Source organism: Myotis myotis, unplaced genomic scaffold, assembly GCF_014108235.1.
Source record: "Myotis myotis isolate mMyoMyo1 unplaced genomic scaffold, mMyoMyo1.p scaffold_m19_p_4, whole genome shotgun sequence".
NCBI classification, from domain to species: Eukaryota; Metazoa; Chordata; class Mammalia; order Chiroptera; family Vespertilionidae; genus Myotis; species Myotis myotis.
The window spans coordinates 59,652,588-59,676,270 of NW_023416346.1; the positions used below are offsets into that span (position 1 = coordinate 59,652,588).

A 23,683-nucleotide genomic window follows, 5' to 3' on the forward strand; every position below is an offset into this window, starting at 1 on the left:
AAAGGAGTTCATCACCGCCAAACCAGTATTATATGAAATGCTGAAAGGTATCCTTTAAGAAGAGGAAGAAGAAGAAAAAGGTAAAGATACAAATTATGAACAACAAACATGCATCTATCAACAAGTGAATCTAAGAATCAAGTGAATAAATAATCTGGTGATCATAATAGAATCAGGGACATAGAAAGGGAATGGACTGACTATTCTTGGGGGGGAAAGGGGTGTGGGAGATGCGGGAAGAGACTGGACAAAAATTGTGCACCTATGGATGAGGACAGTGGATGGGGAATGAGGGCGGAGGGTGGGGCGGGAACTGGGAGGAGGGGAGTTATGGGGGGAAAAAGAGGAACAAAAGTAATAATCTGAACAATAAAGATTTAATTAAAAAAAAATGAAGATTTACATTGAAACTTTCTGTTTCTACTTCACCACTACCACCACCATTGTGCTTGGTAAGCTCCAAATTCAGAGCTTTTGTGGGTTCATTTTCTCTTGAGAATAAAACACTCCAGTCTCCTGCTAGAGGAGGATGATCATTCTTGGTAGGATGAGGATGTTTTCCAGTTTTGTGCCTAGACTTCAACCAGACCTTGTTTTTAGCCCCGTATCTTACCTTATATCTACTTCCTCCAGTGCCTTGCACCTTCAAGTTTGAGACTTCCCAGGGTTGTTTGGAGCAGGCAAGCTTTACATCTCATCAGGTCCCCTTTATAGGCAATCCAGATAGCTCGTACACCATCCAGGTCCAGGAACCCAGGCCAGACTGTAGATGAGAGAGTCATTAATTCCTGGCCTTTTAACAAGTCAATTGTCATTCCAGTCTGCCTTCCATCTTTTTTTTTTTTTTTTTTTTTTTTTATTGTTTTTTTTTTTTTTTTTTTTTTTTTTTTTTTTTTTTTATTGCTTAAAGTATTACAAAGGGTATTACATATGTGTCCATTTTATCCCCCCGCCCTAGACAGTCCCCTAGCCTCCCCTATCCCCCAATGTCTTATGTCCACTGGTTATGCTTCTATGCATGCATACAAGTCCTTTAGTTGATCTCTTACCCCCCTACCTCCTGACCCGCAACCCTCCCCGGCCTTCCTGCTGCAGTTTGACAATCTGTTTGAGGCAGCTCTGCCTCTGTATCTATTATTGTTCAAAAGTTTATAATGGTCTCTATTATCCATGAATGAGTGAGATCATGTGGTATATAAAATAAACTCAAAATGGATAAAGGACTTAAATGTACGACAGGAAACTATAAAAATTCTAGAAGAATCCAAAGGCAACAAAATCTCAGACATATGCCGAAGCAATTTCTTCACTGATACAGCTCCTAGGGCACTTGAAACGAAAGAGAAAATGAACAAATGGGACTACATCAAAATAAAAAGCTTCTGCACAGCAAAAGAAACCATCAACAAAACAACGAGAAAACCCACTGTGTGGGAAAACATATTTGCCAATGTCATATCCGATAAGGGCCTAATCTCCAAAATTTATAGGGAACTCATACAACTTAACAAAAGGAAGATAAACAATCCAATCAAAAAATGGGCAAAGGACCTAAATAGACACCTTTCAAAAGAGGACATTCAGAAAGCCAAGAGACATATGAAAACATGCTCAAAGTCACTAATCATCCGAGAGATGCAAATCAAAACAACAATGAGGTACCATCTCACACCTGTTAGACTGGCTATCATCAACAAATCAACAAACGACAAGTGCTGGAGAGGATGTGGAGAAAAAGGAACACTTGTGCACTGCTGGTGGGAATGCAGACTGGTGCAGCCACTATGGAAGACAGTATGGAGTTTCCTCAAAAAACTACAAATGGAACTCCCATTTGACCCTGTGATCCCACTTCTAGGAATATATCCCAAGAAACCAGAAACACCAATCAGAAAGGATATATGCACCCCTATGTTCATAGCAGCACAATTCACCATAGCTAAGATCTGGAAACAGCCTAAGTGCCCAACTGTAGATGAATGGATTAGAAAACTGTGGTACATCTACACGATGGAATACTATGCTGCTCTAAAAAGGAAGGAACTCTTACCATTTGCAACGTCATGGATAGAACTGGAGAGCATTATGCTAAGTGAAATAAGCCAGTCAATGAAGGAAAAATGCCTTCCATCTTTGAAGACTTTATTTAGTTTGCCCTTGTTGTCTTTTAGCTGTGTTATTTCTTTCATTTATTCATTAAAAATATACTGTTGAATACCTGCAAGTGCCAGACATTATTCTTAGGTGCTTAGGATACAATAATGAAGAAAATAATCCTTTTCTCATAGAACTTGCATTTTAGTAGGGAGAGAAAGATTTAAAAAACCGCATACACAATAAAGTAAATTACAGGTATATGGTATGTTAGAAGATGATAAGTGTGGCTGTGGTCTGAATGTGTGCCCCAGGTTTTCATATGTTGAAATCCTATTATATTATATTATATTGTATTCCATACTATATATAGTATAACCTTAGAATGTAAGGGAAGGAGGAAAATGATGGTGTAGGAGAGAAAGAAGGGAGAATTGGTAGAGCAATGAGTTTAAATAAGCTTATGTTTTTTTTTATACCTTTATATAATTTTAGTAGGATTTTTAGGAGGGCTATTATTTTTTTTAACCAGAAGGTCCCTTCACTCCTTTTAAAATTTATTTTTATAGAGATATTATTGACATATAGCATTGGTAAATTTAAGGTGTAAATGTGTTGATTTGATACATTTATATATTACAATATGATTATAGTTCCCTCCACTATTAATACCTATTTCCATATGAGAAAAGGAATCTCAGTCTCTATTTTATAAATGAAGATACTGAGGCCTGAGCTCATACCGTGGAGAGGCTGTATTTCATATTTACTTACCCACTATCTTCCAGGTCTGACTCAGTTTTTCAATTTCTTGTCCTTCCAGAACCTCAGTGACATTTGAATCTTGTTTCCAAAAATAAAAAATTATTTACCCACCAGCCAGTAAACAACAATTGAACCAGTTTTTCTTTGAATCACCAACCTCAAAATTTGAAAAATACGTTCAGTATTGATAGGCATATGTTGTATTGCATTTATGTGATATAGCAAAAGTGATAAAGTGTAGCCTTAATTGATTTTTACCCTCTAAGGCAGCACTGTTTTTTGGTATAACTTCCCCTTCTATACATAATTTTGGGATTGTTTGAAAATACAGTGTACCTAGAATACATGTATTTTAAACACAAAAGGACCCAGCAAATCAGACAATGTGTCCTGTTGTGGCAGCAACAAGCTTGTATTTGACTTGTGTTCACCAGGAGGAAATGAAGGAGTCGACTAAACTATGCTATAATTGGTACCTGGTTATATATAGAAATACATGGGCTTACATCAGGAAGTTGTAGGTAGGAATAGAATCATAGCATCTGAGTAGTAAATTAGGAATTGCTGCCAGGAGAAATTCACATAAATGGAAGATTATTGTATTCCATACTATATATAGAATAATCTTAGATTGTACATACAAATAAAATACCTTTCCTGTTCATTCATGCCTTCTTTCAATAATAATTATTGAGCAACTATTATGTGCGAGACTTAGGATACAACTCTAAGCCTTCCTGCAGCTTACTGTTTGGAATACAATGGATTATGTCCTTCTGTAAGGTGAAAGGGCAGAGTTCATGTTTCTTATATTACTTTATTAGGTTGCTAGGGCTTCCATAACAAAATGCCACAAACTAGGTGGCTTAAACAACAGAAATTTATTTCTTCATAGTTCTAAAGGCAATGTCTGAGATCAAGATGTTAGCAATTTAGCCCAGCCAGTGTGGCTCAGTGGTTGAGAGTCTACCTATGAACCAGGAGGTCATGGTTCAATTACTGGTCAGGGCACATGTCCGGGTTGCAGGCTCCATCCTCAGTGTGGGGCATGCAGGAGTCAGCTGATCAATGATTCTCCTTCATCATTGATGCTTCTATCTCTTTCTTCCTCTCCCTTCCTCTCTGAAATCGATAAAAATATTCAGACCTTATCTCCAAATACAGTCACAATCTGAGGTACTGGGAGTTAGGGCTTCAATATGTGAATTGGAGGGGAGGGTTACAATGCAGTCCATAACAATCACTCAGCATAAATAATCATCTGTGTAACTTGTTAGTTTTGCCTGTGTAATAATACTGTTTTCTTCCTAGTACTATGAAGTATTCCTTCGACAGTCCCCATTGGAGCCCTGCCTTCTGTTTCATGAAGGTGGACACTGGCGTGAGCTCACAGTCCGCACCAATAGCCAAGGGCACACAATGGCCATCATTACTTTCCATCCCCAGGAATTAAGTAAGGTGAGACTCACAAGATGATACTGGGCAGCTTCCATAGCAACCCCACCACTACTGTGCTACAGTTGGCTTTTGGAAGTTTCAGAGCAGATAGCAGAAACTGCACATCCACAGAATATCTGTGTGGGTTGGGAAGAGGGGTTGATAATGCATTATCAAACCGTGGAGACTGAGGCCAGGTTACCAAGTTAATTATCATGTGAGGACCCCTAAGTATTTTCATAAGAATTTGGCCCATGGAAGTTAGTAGATGCTCTACTAAATCCAAAAACCAATTCAATAGAGACTAGAATATAGTCAAAATGTCATAACCCAAAAATTACTTTACATTTGTAATGCACTTGGAGCTTTCAAACATTCACACGTTAAAATATTCCTGTACTTGTGTGATCATCTTAACCCACTTGTGAAGTACATGGGAAAAGGAGAGGTATTGTCATCCTCATTTCACAAATGGGCAAATGGAGGTATGTAAGTACCCAAGGTTACAGAGCCAGAAAATAGCCAGGCTAGGGTTTGAACCTAAGTCATTAATTCCTGGCCTTTTAACTCTATAGCTCCAACATAGTTTATTGTGATATATCCTGTGTTAAGCTAATGGTTAGACTCTCTGTAGTGATGTAAGCATTGTAAAATGTTCTGAACTCAAATAAAGGACTCAGTTACCATGCTCATTCTCTTCCTAGCACTTTTCATTCTCCTATCACTCATGTCCTCTGAGGTGATGTTTGGGTGAGTGGTTGGGATGTTTGAAATGGAGAAGTATGAAGGGAATTGAAAGATTATTTCTTCTTTGTGATGGGACAAAAGCTTAGTTTAGCTCCTGTTTACAAGAATAACTCACACTTTCTTTAAAGGGGCTCAGACTAGAGAAAGTATGTATCTATGTTATAGGATTTGTCAAAAGCCAGCAAGGAAAGCGATGCTTCTACTGAGATGTGAAAACAAATTATTTTTTGTCCTATAGAACATTGCTTTGTGTTAAGTGTTATTTATAATAGGATTAGAGAAATGTGCCCTCTTGTGTGACTACTGCAGGGCTGATGATTGTGGAGCCAGGAGAGAAAACTTGTCAGAGATGAGTCTTTGCTTGATCCCTAATTTTGTGGTCTGGGCAGGAGGAGCTCTGTGTTCAGAAGGAAACTGTAAAGGAGTTTTTCATCAAAGGTCCAGGAGCAGTCTGTAACTTGACATCACTGTACTTCCAGGAAAGGTAAATCTGGGACAGCCAAACAAGCACGAGGCAGATGGCTTGCCATAGTTTGGGTTGGGGATTGCTGTGGCAGGGCTGCTGATTATGGTGGATCAGGGCTAAGTGGTATTGGTCCTCGTACACCATACAGGTCCAGGAACCCAGGCCAGACTGTAGATGAGAGAGTGTTTCCATGTATCTCCATCCCATGAGAGGGGAATTCCTACAGAGCTCTCAGGGCCATGCCATAGAGCGTGTGCCTCCTAAATGAGATACTAGGGTCTCCCTCTCCAACCAAGCACTAGAGAGAAAATGGTCTACCATTCCAAGATGCTTTCTTAAAAATTCTTTTCCAGCACCAGGACCCGTTGCAGCCATCAGCAGTCCCCCTTCCAGCTCCTTTTTGGGGAACCCCACATCTTTGAAGAGCTCTTGGGCTTGAAGATCCGCATCTCTCCAGATGCCTTTTTCCAAATTAACACTGCTGGTGCAGAGGTGCTGTATCGGACCATAGGGAAGCTGAGTGGAGTGAACTCTAACACTATCCTCCTTGATATCTGCTGTGGAACTGGTAAGTGGTAGCTCAGGGCCGAATCTACATGCTGTCTAGCTCCCAAACTCCATTCACCCAGCACATTAGGTCTGGGGTGGGGAGGTGATGGTAGTGGTGCAGGCATAAACTCATTAGTTTAAAACCCTAAAATACCCTCCTCTCATTCTCTCTTACTTCCCTAGGTGTGATTGGTCTCTCTCTGGCTAAATATACCTCCCAGGTCCTTGGGATTGAATTGGTGGAGCAGGCGGTAGAGGACGCCAGGTGGACTGCAGCCTTCAATGGTACACTGCTCTCAGTCTGGGGAAAAATGAAGAGCTGCAGTTGTTTCTATGCTATGAAAACTGTTACATGGGGGAAAGGGCATATACTGTATCCATGACCTGTGGGGAGGAAGAGAGGGTGTTCTGGAGTGGTCAGAGTTGGGTCCTGATGGTTTTCTGAAAGAGATCCCAATAGCTAAATCTTTTCTTCTATCTAGAAGCAGAGCCTGAGGGAAGAAATAAGCCGAACTGATAGCAGGGGAACTTGTCACAACTTTGGATAATATAGAAGAGCCTCTTGACATTAGACTCATGAGGCACCAGAACATAAGACAATAGGTTTCAAGCTGTTTTTAGCAACAGAATCTTTTCTTTGAACAAAATCTTATGCCAAACTGCAATACAGAAAACAGATCTTTTTGTCCCCCTACCACACCTTCACACAACTCTGGTGGCTCTGTGTGAAAAACCTTCAATAACAGAAAAACACTTGAGTAAAAGTCAAGGTTCTCTTCTTGGAATAGGTTCTTATGTGCTGTGTGAGTCACACAATTATAAAATAACACTGTCTAGCGGGCCTCTCAAGCGGAAAGGCCTATTGAGATATTGCAAGGGAAAGCACATTGGAAAAATGAAGCAGGTCCAGAAGCATTTCTTTCATTGTTATTCAGAGGTATGCTAGGTCCAAAGGGAGATGGCAGAGCCCTGGCTCCTGTACATTTCTATAAAGCTAAAGCTCCCTGCACCTCACTGGTGGGCATGCGTTTTCATTTATGTCATGTGGGCCTCTCTTCTGCAGGCATCACCAACTGTGAATTCTACGCTGGTCAAGCAGAGAAGATTTTGCCACAGCTGCTAAAGTCAAAGGAAAATGGGCAGTTAATTGTTGCTGTGGTAAACCCAGCTCGGGCAGGACTGCGTAAGGATGAATAGCTTTCCCGCTTTAGAACTAGTTGGATGTTCCCATGATGTTCCCCCATTCCCATACCAAGTTAACGGTGCCCCCATCGGACTGGCTCTGAACCATTTTTCTCCTCTATTCCTCACCAATTCTAGGTGCTGGCCAGTTGAGAGTTTGTGATAACCCAGATCATGATAGTTTAATTATATTAATAGCAATGTCTTTCTGCCTTCAGATTACCAGGTGGTTCAAGCCATTCGAAACTGCAGGGCCATCTGCACACTAGTTTTTATTTCCTGCAAGCCCTATGGTGAAACCACTAGGAACATCATTGAGTGAGTCTTGATGTCTTTTTTTAAGTTATTTTTTTCCTGATGATCAAAGTAATTCATGTTTATTTTGAGGAATTTGGAAAATAATGACACTAAGAGTCAATTATAGGGTTCAGTCTTGGGTGAGGTAAGTGAAGCAACTTACTTCTGTTTATAACTTAAAGGATGCCCAAAATCTCAGTAATTGAGATTCATTTTTAATGTCATATTTTCAAAAATAAAAATTAGTACACAAATCAATGATGACCAAAATATTAAGATTGTTTAGAAAGGTGAGATCCACTCTTCCACTTGATGAACCTTGCCTCATTCATCTTACCCTAATCTTGGCCCTGGTTCCAATAAAACTTTATTGATATAATAAGCAGCCAACCTGCAGGCCATAATTTTCTAATTTGATTTTCCAAAATATTGCATAAAAATATATGTGTCTTGATTACTGAGTTGTTTGGGTTTTTTGGCATCCTATTAAATTTTGCATCCAAAGTGAATGCGTCTTACTTCATCTTAGTTCTGGCCCTGGTCAATTATTTTGATTTTTTTGAAATGTTGTCTTCTTGTAATCTCTCTCTCTTTTTTCTCTCTCCTTTTCTCCTCCCTCTTTTTGTATTAATAATACAATTTATTTGTAATATTCAAACCACATAGGTGGGTATAAACTACATATGATATGATTGGATAAAAAAGTGAGATTTAAAGGTAAATGAATTGAAAGGATTAAGCAAATTCAAAAAAACACACAAAAAAATCCACCCTCACAGACACAGACAGTAGTATGGTGATTACCAGAGGGAAGGGAGTAGGGGAGGTAGAAGGGATAAATGGTGATGGAAGGAGACTTGAGTTGGGGTGGTGAACACACAATACAATGTATAGATAATATATTATAGAATTGTACACCTGAAACCTGTATAATTTTATTAACTAATGTCACCCAATAAATTCAATAACAGTAAATTAAAACTGAAAATAAAAGTGAATTGAGCTTTGAAGTCAATGAGCTAGAAAAATAACAATAAACCTAGAGGAAACTGACGGAATAAGTCAATAATGTTAAAAAATCCAGAAATTAATTAACTACAAAACCAAATCCTGTGGACTCAACAAATAAACAAGTAGGTATTATTGGAAAAATAAAATAAAATAGATATATAAACCAAATTAAGAATATAAAGAAATAACATATAAATAAACATAAAAATGTAGTCTTAAATGAGAAAATGAGCATAACTAGTAATATGAAGACGTTTTAAAAAATGATAAGAAGTACTTTGTACAACTCCCTTGCAATACATTTGAAAGCCAAGATGGGTGATTTTCTGGGAAAATGCAATGGCTAATACTAATTCCAGAAGATATAGTAGATCTAAATAGATCAGTAACCATGGAAACAAAATTGGGAAAGTTGTGAAAGAGCTTCTTCTACCCCAAATGATAGCATGGAGCCCATGCGTTTCCAGTCTTATTTCCTTGTCTACTCTTGCACATTTACTCGTCCATTTATACTTTATTTTTATTATTCTGTTTAATTTAAAAAATATATATAATAAAGGCAGCATTTCAAATCAATGGGAAAAAGATGGACTATTCAATAAATGACAGTGGACAACTGGCAAGCCATGGTGAAAAGAAAAGTTGGATATGTGTCTCATACTGTATACCAGGATACATTATAAAGGAGTTAGAGATTTAAATGTAAAAAGGGGAAATCATAGAATTTCTTTATAATCTTGGCGTGCAGCAGCCCTTTCTAAATATGAAAATTCAGAAGCCATATAACAAAAATTTGTTAAATTTGGCCACATACAGAGTAACTTCTTTCTTCATTATACCATGTGCAGAAATGAATTCAAAATGGATCATAGAACTAAATGTAAGAGCTAAAACATGGGTGTGAATCATTGTGACCTTGGGTTAGGCAAAGCTTTCTTAGATATGACATCAAAAACCCAAACAATGACAACAACAAATAAATAAAAACACATGGGGCGGCCGGTTGGCTCAGTTGGTTAGAGCATGGTGCTAATAAATAAAAACATAAATAAATAAGTCGTGTGTGTGTGTATATGTCTGTAATTGGACATCATCAAGGTTAAAAAAAAACTTGTGCTGCAAACCCTTTCATAATTCACAAACATTTATATTTTCTTTTCATATTCTCTGTTCATTTTTCTTTTGGGCTGTGGTTCTTGTCCTTATCGATTTCCAGGAATTTGTTATAAATTAGAGAAAAAAAGGCTTTGTCTTTGATGTGAACTGCAAATTTATTTCCAGTGTGTATGTTGTCTCCTGTCTTTGCTTTTGGTGCTTTTTATCATACAAGTTATTAATTTTTTAAACTGTTTTATTGAGATATAATTCACATATCATATAGATCACCTATTTATATAGTTTATTGGTTTTCCAGAGTTGTACATCTGTCACAACAATTGTGGAACATTTTCATTAAGCCAAGAAGATATCATGCACCCCATTTCTCCCCAAAACCACCATCCTCACCCTAGGCAACCACAAATCTAGTTTTTCTCTACTGATTTGCCTAGTCTGAACATTTTCTACCAATGGAATCATACAATATGTGGCCTTTTGTGTCTGGCTTCTGGATACCAGTCCCTTAACAGATAAATAATTTGCAAATATTTTCTCTTATTCTGTGGGTTCTCTATTAACTTTCTTGACAGTATCCTTTGAAGCCCAGAGTATTTAATTATGAATATGTCCAGGTTGGTTTTTTATTGTGCCTTGTGATTTTGGTTTTAAGGTATGTTACTAAGTGAAAGTAGCCAGGTGCGCAAAAATTGTTTATGTAATAGTAAACTATCTGTGAAAAAAGGGCAAAGGATGAAGATAGTAGAGATTTGTATTTGCTTGTATATGCATAGAGAAACTCTGAAGTTATATAAGAAACTGATGATAGTAGTTATCTCTGGTGGGGGGAAACTGCAGAGATGGGAGTCACAGGTGGGAAGGAGACTTTACCGTATACCTTTCTATGTTATTTCATTTTCAAATAAAATGAAAATATTCATTGTGAAAACAGGTTTTAAAATGCAGTTATTAAGAGCAAACCTGGGATTCTGCTAACATTCATATTGCATAAAACAATAAACATGGCCTCAAAAAGGCAAGAAATAATTATTTTGAAAAGCCAGTATATGCATATGGTAGAAAAAATTCAGCGAGTCTCTTTTTTACTTCTGACCACTTGTCCTTCAGATATCACCACTCGTACCAGTTTCTTGTGTAGTCTACCAGAGATATTCTGTGACTATACAAGTGTTTGTATGTGTATACACGTACATGTATGTGTACATACCATCCTTCTCTCTTTAAAACAATAGAAACAGACTGTTAGCACTGTCTGCACCATGCTTTTCAGTTAACAAAAGATTTTGGTGATTTTCCCACAGTGATGTAGAATCTGCATCAATACTTATAGGTCTACTTGATTTTTAAAATAGGCTGTACAGTTTTTCTCTCTCAAAAAGTCCAAAACACATATGAACTTTTACTGAAAACAATAAAATACAGAAACACCAGATTCTCATTTTAAAGTAAAATTGACAGCATTTTCCATAACTTTCCTAGTACTGCACCATTCTTATCACTATTAAAAAACAAAACCAAGTTCCAGAACTAAAATAATTAATGAACTTATTGTAAACATTCTTCTCACAAATATGTCATTTAACTAGTCCCTTACTAATGAATTTTAAGGTTGTTTGTACTCTATTTTTACCACCATTTTTCAGTGAATATCCTTGTACATATAGTTTTGCACATATGTGGAATGTTATGTGATGAATAAGTAAGTGTATGTGATAGTATATGTATTAGATAAATCCCTTATGTGGAATTGCCAGGTTAAAGGATCTATATACTCTTAACATTTCCATATGCTTTATTCCCCCCTTTTAATTAAATTTATTGGGGTGACATTGGTTAATATGATCATATAGGTTTTAGGTGTGGGTTTCTATGTTACAAGATCTGTACATTGCACTGTGCGTCCACCACCCAAAGTCAAATCTTCTCCCATCACTATATGTTAGGACCCCATTCACTCCCTATCCCAGTGATGGCGAACCTTTTGAGCTCGGCGTGTCAGCATTTTGAAAAACCCTAACTTAACCCTGGTGTTGTGTCACTTATAGAAATTTTTTGATATTTGCAACCATAGTAAAACAAAGACATATTTTTGATATTTATTTTATATATTTAAATGCCATTTAACAAAGGAAAATCAACCAAAAAAATGAGTTCGCGTGTCACCTCTGACACGCGTGTCATAGGTTCGCTATCGCCATCACTGCCCTATCCCCTTCCTTCTGGCAACCACCACACTGCTGTTTGTGTTCATGAGTTCCAGTTTTATATCCCACATATGAGTGAAATCATATGGTTCCTAGCTTTTTCTGACTGACATTTCACTTAGCATAATATTCTCAAGGTCCACCGACAATGTTGCAAATGGCAGTATTTCATCCTTTTTTATGGCTGAATATTATTCCATTGTGTATATGTACCACTTCTTTTTATCCAGTCTTCTATCAAAGGACACTTTGATTGTTTCCATGTATTGGCCACTGCAAATAATGCTTCAATGAACATAGGGGTGCATATATATTTTTGGATACATGCTTTTGAGTTTTTCAGATATATACCCAGGAGAGGGATTGCTGGGTCATAAGTTGGTTCTATTCTTAATTTTTTTGAGGAATCGCCAGACTGCTTTCCATAGTGGTTGTACCAGTCTACATTCCCATCAGCAATGAATGAGGGTTTCCTTTTTTCTACAACCTTGCCAACATTTATTGCTTGTCTTGTTGCTAATCGCCAGTCTAACAGGTGTGAGATGGTATTTCATTGTAGTTTTGATTTGTATTTCCCTAATTGCCAGTGTGGTCAAACATCTTTTCATATATCTATTGGCTTTTTGTATGTCTTCTTGGGACAGGTGTCTGTTCAGGTCCTCTGCCCACTTTTTGATTGGGTTGTTGTTTGGTGTTGAGTTTTATGAATTCTTTTTAAAAAATATATATATTTTATTGATTTTTTTACAGAGAGGAAGGGAGAGGGATAGAGAGTTAGAAACATCAATGAGAGAGAAACATCGGTCAGCTGCCTCCTGCACACTCCCCACTGGGGATGTGCCCACAACCAAGGTACATGCCCTTGACCAGAATCAAACCTGGAACCCTTTAGTCTGCAGGCCGACGCTCTATCCACTGAGCCAAACCTGTCAGGGCATGAATTCTTTATATATTTTGGAAATTAAATCTTTGTCGGAGCTACTGTTTGCAAATATCATCTCCCATCTGGTTGACTACCTCTTTGTTTACTTGCCATTTTATTTTGCTCTGCAGAAGCTTTTTAGTTTGATAAGTCTCATTCATTTATTTTTGCCTTTACTTCCATTGCCTTTGGGGTGAAGTTCATAAAATAATCTCTATGACCAAGGTCCATAAGTTTGGTACCTATGTTTCTTCTATGTGACCTATTGTTTAGGGTCTTATATTTAGGTCTTTGATCCATTTTGAATTAATTTTTGTACCTGGGGACAAACTTTAATACACTTTTATTCTTTTGCATGTGGCTTTCCAGTTTTCCCAGTACTATTTTTTGAAGAGACTATCTTTACTCCATTGTGTGTTTCTAGCTCCTTTGTTGAAAATTATCTGTCCATACACATGTGGTTTCTTATAGCTTGGCTCTCTATTCTGTTCCATTGATCTGTGTATCTCTTTCTCTGCCAATACCATGCTGTTTTGATTATTGTAGCTCTGCAGTATATTTTGGAGTCAGTCTTCGTTCTTTTTTCTCAGGATTTCTTTGGCTATTCGGGGTCTTCTGTGGTTCCATACAAATCTGATGATTGCTCCTTCTATTTCTTTAAAAAATAACATTGGCATTTTGATGTGGATTGCATTAAATCTGTATATTGCTTTGGGTGATATGTCCATTTTAACTATGTTGATTCTTCTAATCCATGAACATGTGATACTTTTTTCATTTTGTTGTATCTTTTTTCTTTTTAAAAATATATTTTTATTGATTTCAGAGAGGAAGGGAGAGGGAGAAAGAGATAGAAACATCAATGATGAGACAGAATCACCAATCAGGTATCTCCTGCATACCCCCCACTGGGGATCTGGCCTACAACCTGGGCATGTGACTTCCTGGTTCATAGGTTGACACTCAACTACTGATCCACACTAGTTTGGCTTTTTCAATCTCTTTCTTTTCTTTAAAAAAATTATTTATTTATTTTAATAAATTTTTATGTTGAAAGTATTACATATGTCCCCTATTTTTCCCCGTTTACCCCCTCCAGCTCACCTCCATCCCCCTCCCCCCTGCCACAGGCCCTTAACACCTATTGTCTCTGTCCATGGATTATGCATATATGTATACAAGGTCCTTGGTTGATTACCTCCCACCCACAGACCCTCCCCCGTCTTCCCACTGAGATTCCATGCTCTGTCTCATTCTTCCATGTCTCTGGATTCACTCCATTCATCAGTTTATTTTGTTACTTAGATTGCACATATGAGTGAGATCATTGTCTTTCTCTGACTGACTTATTTTACTTAGCATTATACTCTCTAGGTCCCTCCATGCTGTCTCAAAGGGTAAGAGATCCTTCTTTTTCACTGCTGCATAGTATTCCATGGTATAAATATACCACAGCTTTTTTTTATCCACTCATCTAATGAAGGGCACTTGGGCTGTTTCCAGATCTTAGCTATTATAAATTGTGTTGCTATGAACATAGGGGTGCATACATTCTTTCTAATTTGGATTTCAGGCTTCTTAGGATATATTCCTAGAAGTGGGATCACTGGGTCAAATGGCAGTTCCATATTTAATTTTTTGAGGAAACTCCATACTGTTTTCCATAATGGCTGTACCAGTGTACTAGGGGTCCCTTTTCTCCACATCCTCGCCAGCACTTGTCATTTGTTGATTTATTGATGGTAGCCATTCTGACAGGTGTAATGTGATACCTCATTGTCGTTTTAATTTGCATCTCTCTGATGATCAGTGACTTTGAGCATTTTTTCATGTCTCTTAGCCAGCTGTATATCCACTTTGGAGAAGTGTCTATTTAGGTCCTTTGCCCATTTTTTTATTGGCTTGTTTGTCTTCCTTTTGTTAAATTGTATGAGTTCCTTATATATTTTGGATATTAACCCTTTATTAGATGTATCATTGCCAAATATGTTCTCCCATACAGTGGGCTCCCTTTTCATTTTGGTGATGGCTTCTCTTGCTGTGCAGAAGCTTTTTATTTTGAAGTAGTCCCATTTGTTTGTCTTTTTTTATTTTATTTTATTTTATTTTGTTGTTGTTGTTGTTGTTGTTTTTATTGCTTAAAGTATTACAAAAAGTATTACATATGTCTCCTTTTTTTCCCCCCGCCCTTGACAGTCCCCTAGCCTCCCCTATCCCCCAGTGTCTTATGTCCATTGGTTATGCTTATATGTATCCATACAAGTCCTTTGGTTGATCTCTTACACACCCCCCTCCTGCCCTCCCACCCTCCCCGGCCTTCCTGCTGTAGTTTGACAGTCTGTTCGAGGCAGCTCTGCCTCTGTATCTATTTTTGTTCATAAGTTTATAATGGTCTTTATTATCCAGAAATGAGTGAGATCATGTGGTATTTTTCCTTCATTGACTGGCTTATTTCACTTAGCATACTGCTCTCCAGTTCCATCCATGCTGTTGCAAATGGTAAGAGTTCCTTCCTTTTTAGAGCAGCATAGTATTCCATCGTGTAGATGTGCCACAGTTTTCTAATCCCTTCATCTACAGATGGGCACTTAGGCTGTTTCCAGATCTTAGCTATGGGGAATTGTGCTGCTATGAACATAGGGGTGCATATATCCTTTCTGATTGGTGTTTCTGGTTTCCTGGGATATATTCCTAGAAATGGGATCACAGGGTCAAATGGGAGTTCCATTTGTAGTTTTTTGAGGAAAATCCATACTGTCTTCCATAGTGGCTGCACCAGTCTGCATTCCCACCAGCAATGCACAAGTGTTCCTTTTTCTCCACATCCTCTCCAGCACTTGTCGTTTGTTGATTTGTTGATGATAGCCAGTCTGACAGGTGTGAGATGGTACCTCATTGTTGTTTTGATGTGCATCTCTCGGATGATTAGTGACTTTGAGCATGTTTTCATATGTCTCTTGGCTTTCTGAATGTCCTCTTTTGAAAGGTGTCTATTTAGATCCTTTGCCCATTTTTTGATTGGATTGTTTATCTTCCTTTTGTTAAATTGTATGAGTTCCCTATAAATTTTGGAGATTAGGCCCTTATCAGATATGACATTGGCAAATATGTTTTCCCACACAGTGGGTTTTCTTGTTTTTTTGTTGATGGTTTCTTTTGCTGTGCAGAAGCTTTTTATTTTGATGTAGTTCCATTTGTTTATTTTCTCTTTAGTTTCCAATGCCCTAGGAGCTGTATTGGTGAAGAAATTGCTTCGGCATATGTCTGAGATTTTGTTGCCTTTGGATTCTTCTAGTATTTGTATGGTTTCCCGTCGTATATTTAAGCCCTTTATCCATTTTGAGTTTATTTTTGTGTATGGTGTAAGTTGGTGGTCCAGTTTCATTTTCTTGCATGTATCTGTCCAATTTTCCCAACACCATTTATTGAAGAGACTATCTTGACTCCATTGTATGTTCTTGCCTCCTTTGTCAAATATTAATTGAGCGTATTGTTTGGGGCTGATTTCTGGGCTCTCAATTCTATTCCATTGATCTATATGTCTGTTCTTGTGCCAGTACCAGGCAGTTTTGAGAACAGTGGCTTTGTAATACAGCTTGATATCTGGTACTGAGATCCCACCTACTTTGTTCTTTCTCAGGACTGCTGCAGCTATTCGGGGTCGTTTTTTATTCCAGATGAATTTTTGGAGAGTACGTTCTAGGTCTGTGAAATATGCCATTGGTACTTTAATGGGAAGTGCGTTGAATTTATAGATTGCTTTGGGCAGTATGGACATTTTAATGATGTTGACTCTACCAATCCAAGAACATGGTATGTTCTTCCATCTCTTTATGTCTTCCTCTATCTCTTTTTCAACGTCCTGTAGTTTTCTGAGAAGAGGTCTTTTACCTCTTTATTTAGATTTATTCCTAGGTAGCTTAATTTTTTTGGTGTGATGGTAAATGGGATTGCTTTTTTAGTCTCTCTTTCTGCACATTCACTATTGGTGTATAGAAATGCCATAGAGGGGAGAAACCAAGATGGCAGCATAGGTTAACACCAGAGATTGCTGCCTCGAACAACCACTTCAGAAAAACAACTAAAGACGGAACGGACATCATCCAGAATCACAGGAAGGCTGGCTGAGTGGAAATTCTACAACTAGGAGGAAAGAGAATATCATACCCAGACTCAGAGGAGGCGCAGTGCTGAAGTGAAATACTCAGGTGCAGAGTGCGCGCGAGCGGGCGGGCGGCAGAGGGCGCGGTTGTTGTTTTCAACCGGGAGGGAGTTTCAGACTCTGAGCTCCAGATCCGGGCGAGTCTGTAGGGACCCAGACTCAAACGGGAGAAGCGTGACTGTCTGGCTTTGGTCGGAACTCGAAGGCAGCTTTCTCTCCGAGGTTTGCAGTGGTTGCTGGGACCCTGTGAGGCAGAGCCCCTAGGGATGGAACTGAGAGCAGCCATAACTGCTCGCTCCGGCCCGCCCTATAGATCCCCTGGGACCCGCCCCGCCCAAGCCCTGTGCAGAGCCATTTGCCAGATAGCCTCAGGCAAACGCTAGATTAGCACCACCCTAGAGATCCAGCACAGAAGCTCTCCCACTGAAGACACAGCGGACTCTCATAGCCAGTTAGCCTGGAGGTCAAATCACCCCCCGGTATTGCCGACATCAATCAAGGCTTAACTACAACAAGACTGCCCACAAAGACCAGTAGGGTGTACCAAGAAAGCATAAAAAATGCGGAGACAAAGAAACAGGACAAAACTGTCAATGGAGGATATTGAGTTCAGAACCACACTTTTAAGGTCTCTTAAGAACTGTCTAGAAGCCACCGATAAATGTAGTGAGATCCTCAAGAAATCTAATGAGACCCTCGATGTTATGCTAAAGAACCAGCTAGAAATTAAGCATACACAGACTGAAATAATGAATACTATGCTGACTCCCAACAGCAGACCATAGGAGCGCAAGAATCAAGGCAAAGATTTGAAATGCGAAGAAGCAAAAAACACCCAACCAGAAAAGCAAAATGAAAAAAGAATCCGAAAATACGAAGATAGTGTAAGGAGCCTCTGGGACAGCTTCAAGCGTACCAACATCAGAATTATAGGGGTGCCAGAAGATGAGAGAGAGCAAGATATTGAAAACCTATTTGAAGAAATAATGACAGAAAACTTCCCCCACCTGGTGAAAGAAATAGACATACAGGTCCAGGAAGTGCAGAGAACCCCCAACAAAAGAAATCCAAAGAGGACCACACTAAGACACATCATAATTAAAATGCCAAGAGCAAAAGACAAAGAGAGAATCTTAAAAGCAGCAAGAGAAAGAAACTCAGTTACCTACAAGGGAATACCCATACGACTGTCAGCTGATTTCTCAACAGAAACTTTGCAGGCCAGAAGGGAATGGCAAGAAATATTCAAAGTGATGAATACCAAGAACCTACAACCAAGATTACTTTATCCAGCAAAGCTATCATTCAGAACTGAAGGTCAGATAAAGAGCTTCACAGATAAGGAAAAGCTAAAGGAGTTCATCACCGCCAAACCAGTATTATATGAAATGCTGAAAGGTATCTTTTAAGAAGAGGAAGAAGTAGAAAAAGGTAAAGATACAAATTATGAACAACAAACATGCATCTATCAACAAGTGAATCTAAGAATCAAGTGAATAATCTGGTGATCATAATAGAATCAGGGACATAATAGAAAGGGAATGGACTGACTATTCTTGGGGGGGGGAAAGGGGTGTGGGAGATGGGGGAAGAGACTGGACAAAAATCGTGCACCTATGGATGAGGACAGTGGGTGGGGAGTGAGGGCGGAGGGTGGGGTGGGAACTGGGAGGAGGGGAGTTAGGGGGGAAAAAAGAGGAACAAATGTAATAATCTGAACAATAAAGATTTAATTAAAAAAAAAGAAATGCCATAGATTTCTTGGCGTTAATTTTGTATCCTGCTACATTGCCGAATTATTTTATTAAGTCTAATAGTTTCTTGATGGAGTCTTTAGGGTTTTTTAAGTATAATCTCATGTCATCTGCAAATAAGGACAGTTTTACTTCTTCTTTTCCAATTTGGATGCCTTTTATTTCTTCTTCTTGTCTAATTGCAATGGCTAATACTTCCAGTACTATGTCGAGCAGGAGTGGTGAGAGTGGGCATCCCTGTCTTGTTCCTGTTCTTAGGGCAAATGGTGTTAGTTTTTGTCCATTGAGTATGATGTTGGCTGTGGGTTTGTCATATATGGCTTTTATTATGTTGAGGTATGATCCTTCAATTCCCACCTTGCTGAGAGTTTTTATCAAAAATGGGTGTTGAATTTTGTCAAACGCTTTTTCTTCATCAATTGATATGACTATGTGGTTTTTTTCTTTCAATTTGTTTATGTGATGTATCACGTTTATTGATTTGCGGATATTGTACCATCCTTGCATCCCTGGGATAAATCCTACTTGGTCATGGTGTATGATCTTTCTGATGTACTGCTGGATCCGATTTGCTAAGATTTTGTTGAGGATTTTGGCATCTATGTTCATGAGGGATATTGGCCTGTAATTCTCTTTTATTGTGTTGTCTTTACCTGGTTTTGGTATTAGGGTGATGCTGGCTTCATAGAATGAGCTTGGAAGTGTTCCTTCCTCTTGGATTTTTTGTAGTAGTCTGAGGAGGATAGGTTTTAGTTCTTCCTTGAATGTTTGGTAAAACTCCCCTGTGAAGCGGTCTGGTCCTGGGCTTTTGTTTGCTGGAAGCTTTTTGATGACTGTCTCAATTTCTTCCATAGTTATTGGCCTGTTGAGATTTTTAGATTCTTCCTGATCAAGTTTTGGAATGTTGTATTTTTCTAGGAATATGTCCATTTCCTCCAAGTTGTCTAGTTTGTTGGAGTAGAGTTGTCCATAGTATTTATTAACAATCATTTGTATTTCTGTGGGATCTGTTGTCATTTCGCCTCTATCATTTCTGATTTTGTTGATTTGGGTCCTTTCTCTTTGCTTCTTGGTGAGCCTGGCTAGAGGCTTGTCAATCTTGTTTATCCTTTCAAAGAACCAGCTCTTGGTTTCATTGATTTTCTGTATTGTTTTTTTGGTCTCTATGTCATTTATTTCTGCTCTAATCTTTATTATCTCCTACCTTCTCACTCTGGGCTTTTCTTGTTGCTCTCTTTCTAATTCTTTGAGCTGTAGATTTAGATGATTTACTACCATTTTTTCTTGTTTGTTGAGATAGGCCTGTAGAGCTATAAACTTCCCTCTCAGGACTGCTTTCATTGCGTCCCAAAGGTTTTGGATTGTTGTGTTTTCATTGTCATTAGTTTCCAGGATGTTTTTAATTTCTTCTTTGATCTCATTGGTAACCCAATCAATATTTAATAACGTGCTATTCAGCTTCCAAGTGTTTGAGTATTTTGAGTTGTTTTTGTTGTAGTTTATTTCTAATATTATGGCCTTGTGGTCTGAGAAGATGCTTGGTATTATTTCAATCTTCTTGAATTTGGGGAGACTTTGTTTGTGACCCAATATGTGGTCTATTTTTGAAGATGTCCCATGAGCACTTGAGATGAACGTATATTTTGTGGCTTTGGGGTGAAGTGTTCTGAAGATGTCAATTAAGTCCATCTGATCTAGTGACTCATTTAGGATTGCTGTTTCTTTGCTGATTGTTTGTCTAGAGGATTTATCCAGTGCTGTTAGTGGTGTATTAATGTCCCCTACTATGATTGTATTGTTGTCGATCTCTCCTTTGATATCTTCCAGGAGTTTTTTTATGAATTTGGGTGCTCCTGCATTGGGTGCATATATGTTTACCAGGGTTATATCTTCTTGTTGTATTGATCCCTTTAGTATTATGAAGTGGCCTTTCTTATCTCTTGTTATGGCCTTCACTTTGAGATGTATTTTGTCTGATATAAGTATTGCTACCCCAGCTTTTTTTTCATTTCCATCTGCCTGAAAGATATTTTTCCATCCCTTCACTTTCAGTCTGTGTGAGTCCCTTCTAATGAGGTGGGTCTCTTGTAGACAGGAAATATATGGGTCATGTTTTTTTATCCATTCAGCCACTCGATGTTTTTTGATTGGACCATTTAGTCCATTTACGTTTAAAGTTATTATTGAAAGGTACTTGTTTGTAGCCATTTCTATTTTTTTGTGTGGCTTTTTTCTTTCTGGGCTTTTTAGTTCTTCTTTTTACACCAGTCCCTTTAGCATTTCTTGCATTGCTGGCTTGGTGGTGATAAACTCCCTTAGCCTTTTTTTGTCTGTGAAGCTTCTTATTTCCCCTTCAATTTTGAATGATAGCCTTGCTGGATAGAGTATTCTTGGATTCAGTCCTTTGCTTTGCATCACTTTGTAAATTTCCGTCCATTCTTTTCTGGCCTGATGTGTTTCTGTTGAGAAATCATTTGATAATCTGATGGGGGATCCTTTGTAGGTAACTCTCTGTTTCTCTCTTGCAGCCTTTAAGATTCTGTCTTTGTCTTGTACATTTGCCATCGTTATTATGATGTGTCTTGGTGTGGGTCTTTTGGGGTTCATCTTGCCTGGGACTCTCTGTACTTGTGTAACTTTTTTCTTCCCCATATCTGGGAAGTTTTCTGACATTATTTCTTCAAATAGATTTTCTAATCCTTGCTGCTCTTCTTGTCCTTCTTGCAGCCCTATTAAGCGTGTTACTTTGTTTCATGTTGTCCCGAAGCTCCCTTAGGCTCTCCTCCTGCTTTTTAATTCTTTTCTCCAGTTGCTGTTCAGATTGAGCTTGTTTCTCTGCCTTATCTTCTAATTCACTAATTCGGTCCTCTGCTTCTTCTAGTCTGCTGCTGAAACTTTCCATGGTGTTTTTGATTGTAGCTATATCACTTTTCATTTCTTCCTGATTCTTGCAGAGGTTGTTGATTTTCTCATCCATCCGGTGAATGAATTGTACAACCATTATTCTGAATTCTTTTTGTGTCATGTTGCATGCTTCAACTTCATTAATGTCCTTTTTTGGTGACTCCTCATTGTCTTTCCTCTGGGTGTTCTTTCATCTCTTCATTCTGATTATCTCCCGATGGTTCAAACGTCGAGTTGCGTGGGCCTGGGCCGTGTGCAGTGGGAGCCTCCCACCACCCTAGAGTCACTGAAGAGCTCTGACACTAAGATGTGTGGTTGTTGTGGGTTGGTGGGAACCAGGCTTGCTCAGAGTCAGTGTTGTCAGCGCTCAATGTGGCCTCATACGCGCCCTTAGAAGCAGGGACCCTGCCTGCACCGGGCTGAAACAGAGACCCCCCTGAAGCGTGTTGAAAACCAGATCCCCCTAGCGTGCCTTGAGAATCAGGGTCACTGTGTGCCCTTGCACCAGGAATTGGAGTCACTGGCTCTTAGTATGAATGCACAGGAAATCAGGATCTCAGGCGCAGGTGAAAAGAAACACAGTGAAGTCACTGGTGTTTGGTGCTGCCACCTGCCCAGAGAATCGGGGTTCCTGGGCCTGTGATAAGTGGGACAAATTCCGATGTTCGCGCGATTGCTCCCAGCCCAGGGCTCAGAAGCCAGCAGTGCGCCTAGGCTCAGTTCCTGGGGTTCGCGGGTTTGCTTCCAGCCCAGGGCTCAGAAGCTGGCAGTGTGCCTAGGCTCAGTTCCTGGGGTTCGCGCGTTTGCTCACAGAGCAGGGCTCAGAAGCGGGCAGTGCTTGTAGGATCAGTTCCAAGGTGCTCGAGCACTTCCAGGCTAAAGTTCCTGGAGGGCTGAGGCCCCGGCAAGGGGTGGGTCTATCAGTTAGTTATTCTGGGGCTTCCCGCAAGCCTGCGGGAAGGGGGGATGGGCTCTGTTACTCATGGATCTGCTGCGGGGATTTCTGAACTTTTGGTGTCCGCAGGTCTGTAGCTGTGGTCACAGGTCTCTGTCCCCAGTGGCTGCAGGGTCCTGGTATGCGTCTGCTATCAGACTGGGTGGTACTGAAGCCAGGATCCTAGTCTCAAGCAGCTCTGTTTCCCAAGATGGCGTGGTCGCCATGCCTGTGCTGGCCGCCCAGGAGTGTCCGCGCAGGGAGCGGGACTCCGCCGCCTAAGACTGCCCGGTTTAGCAGCCCCTTAGAAGACCTGCAGAATCTAACTGTCCCTAGCTCATACACACACACCACATGCGTCCACACACTCCTCTATCACTCTTTACTGGCATCTTCTGCATAAAATATTTTTAGGAAAGAGATAGAAAATTAATTTTAAAAAAAACAAGCAAATTTTAGTTCCTGAAAAAATAAAATTAATATATGATCCACCATTCCACCTCTGGGTATAGATCCAAAAGAACTTGTTGGGGTCCAGCCCCAGCAGGTCTAGGGGTTCCCAAAGGTGTGGACAGAGTCAACGAAGAAGGAATGACATGGAGGTAGCATTCAGTTGATCAGCAGCCTAGCCAGGTTCTCTCTCCCCATTTGTTTATTTCTTTCTTAGTTTCCTTTGCCCTAGGACAGTGGCCGACAAACTGTGGCTTGAGAGCCACATGCGGCTCTTTGGCCGCTTGAGTGTGGCTCTTCCACAAAATACCACGTGCGGGCGTGCATGTACAGTGCGATTGAAACTTCGTGGCCCATGCGCAGAAGTCGGTATTTTGTGGAAGAGCCACGATCAAGGGGCCAAAGAGCCACGTATAACTTGCGACTGCAGTTTGCCAAACACTGCCCTAGGAGATGTATCTGTAAACATATTGCTATGAGAGATGTTTGAGATTTTGCTGCCTATTGTTCCTTCTATTATTTTTATGGTTTCACACCTTACATTTAAGTCCTTTATCCATTTTGAGTGTATTCTTGTGTATGATGTAAGTTCGTGGTCTAGTTCATTTTTTTTTGCATGTATCTGTCCAATTTTACCAACACCATTTATTGAAGAAACTGTCTTGATTCCATTGTATAGTCTTGCCTCC

General features: G+C 39.4%; 1 protein-coding gene across 1 annotated transcript in view; it reads left to right on the forward strand.

Moving 5' to 3' along the window:
- The window catches only part of TRMT2B (tRNA methyltransferase 2 homolog B), a 56,417-nt gene extending 48,371 nt beyond the window's left edge, over positions 1-8,046 (forward strand). Inside the window, exons 8-13 of the mRNA XM_036304143.1 lie at positions 4,171-4,317; positions 5,433-5,527; positions 5,863-6,077; positions 6,242-6,343; positions 7,122-7,241; positions 7,459-8,046. Coding sequence (XP_036160036.1) covers positions 4,171-4,317; positions 5,433-5,527; positions 5,863-6,077; positions 6,242-6,343; positions 7,122-7,241; positions 7,459-7,562 — 783 coding nt within the window. The 3' untranslated portion in view covers positions 7,563-8,046. The remainder of the gene's footprint in view (positions 1-4,170; positions 4,318-5,432; positions 5,528-5,862; positions 6,078-6,241; positions 6,344-7,121; positions 7,242-7,458) is intronic.
- Positions 8,047-23,683: the final 15,637 nt, after the last annotated feature.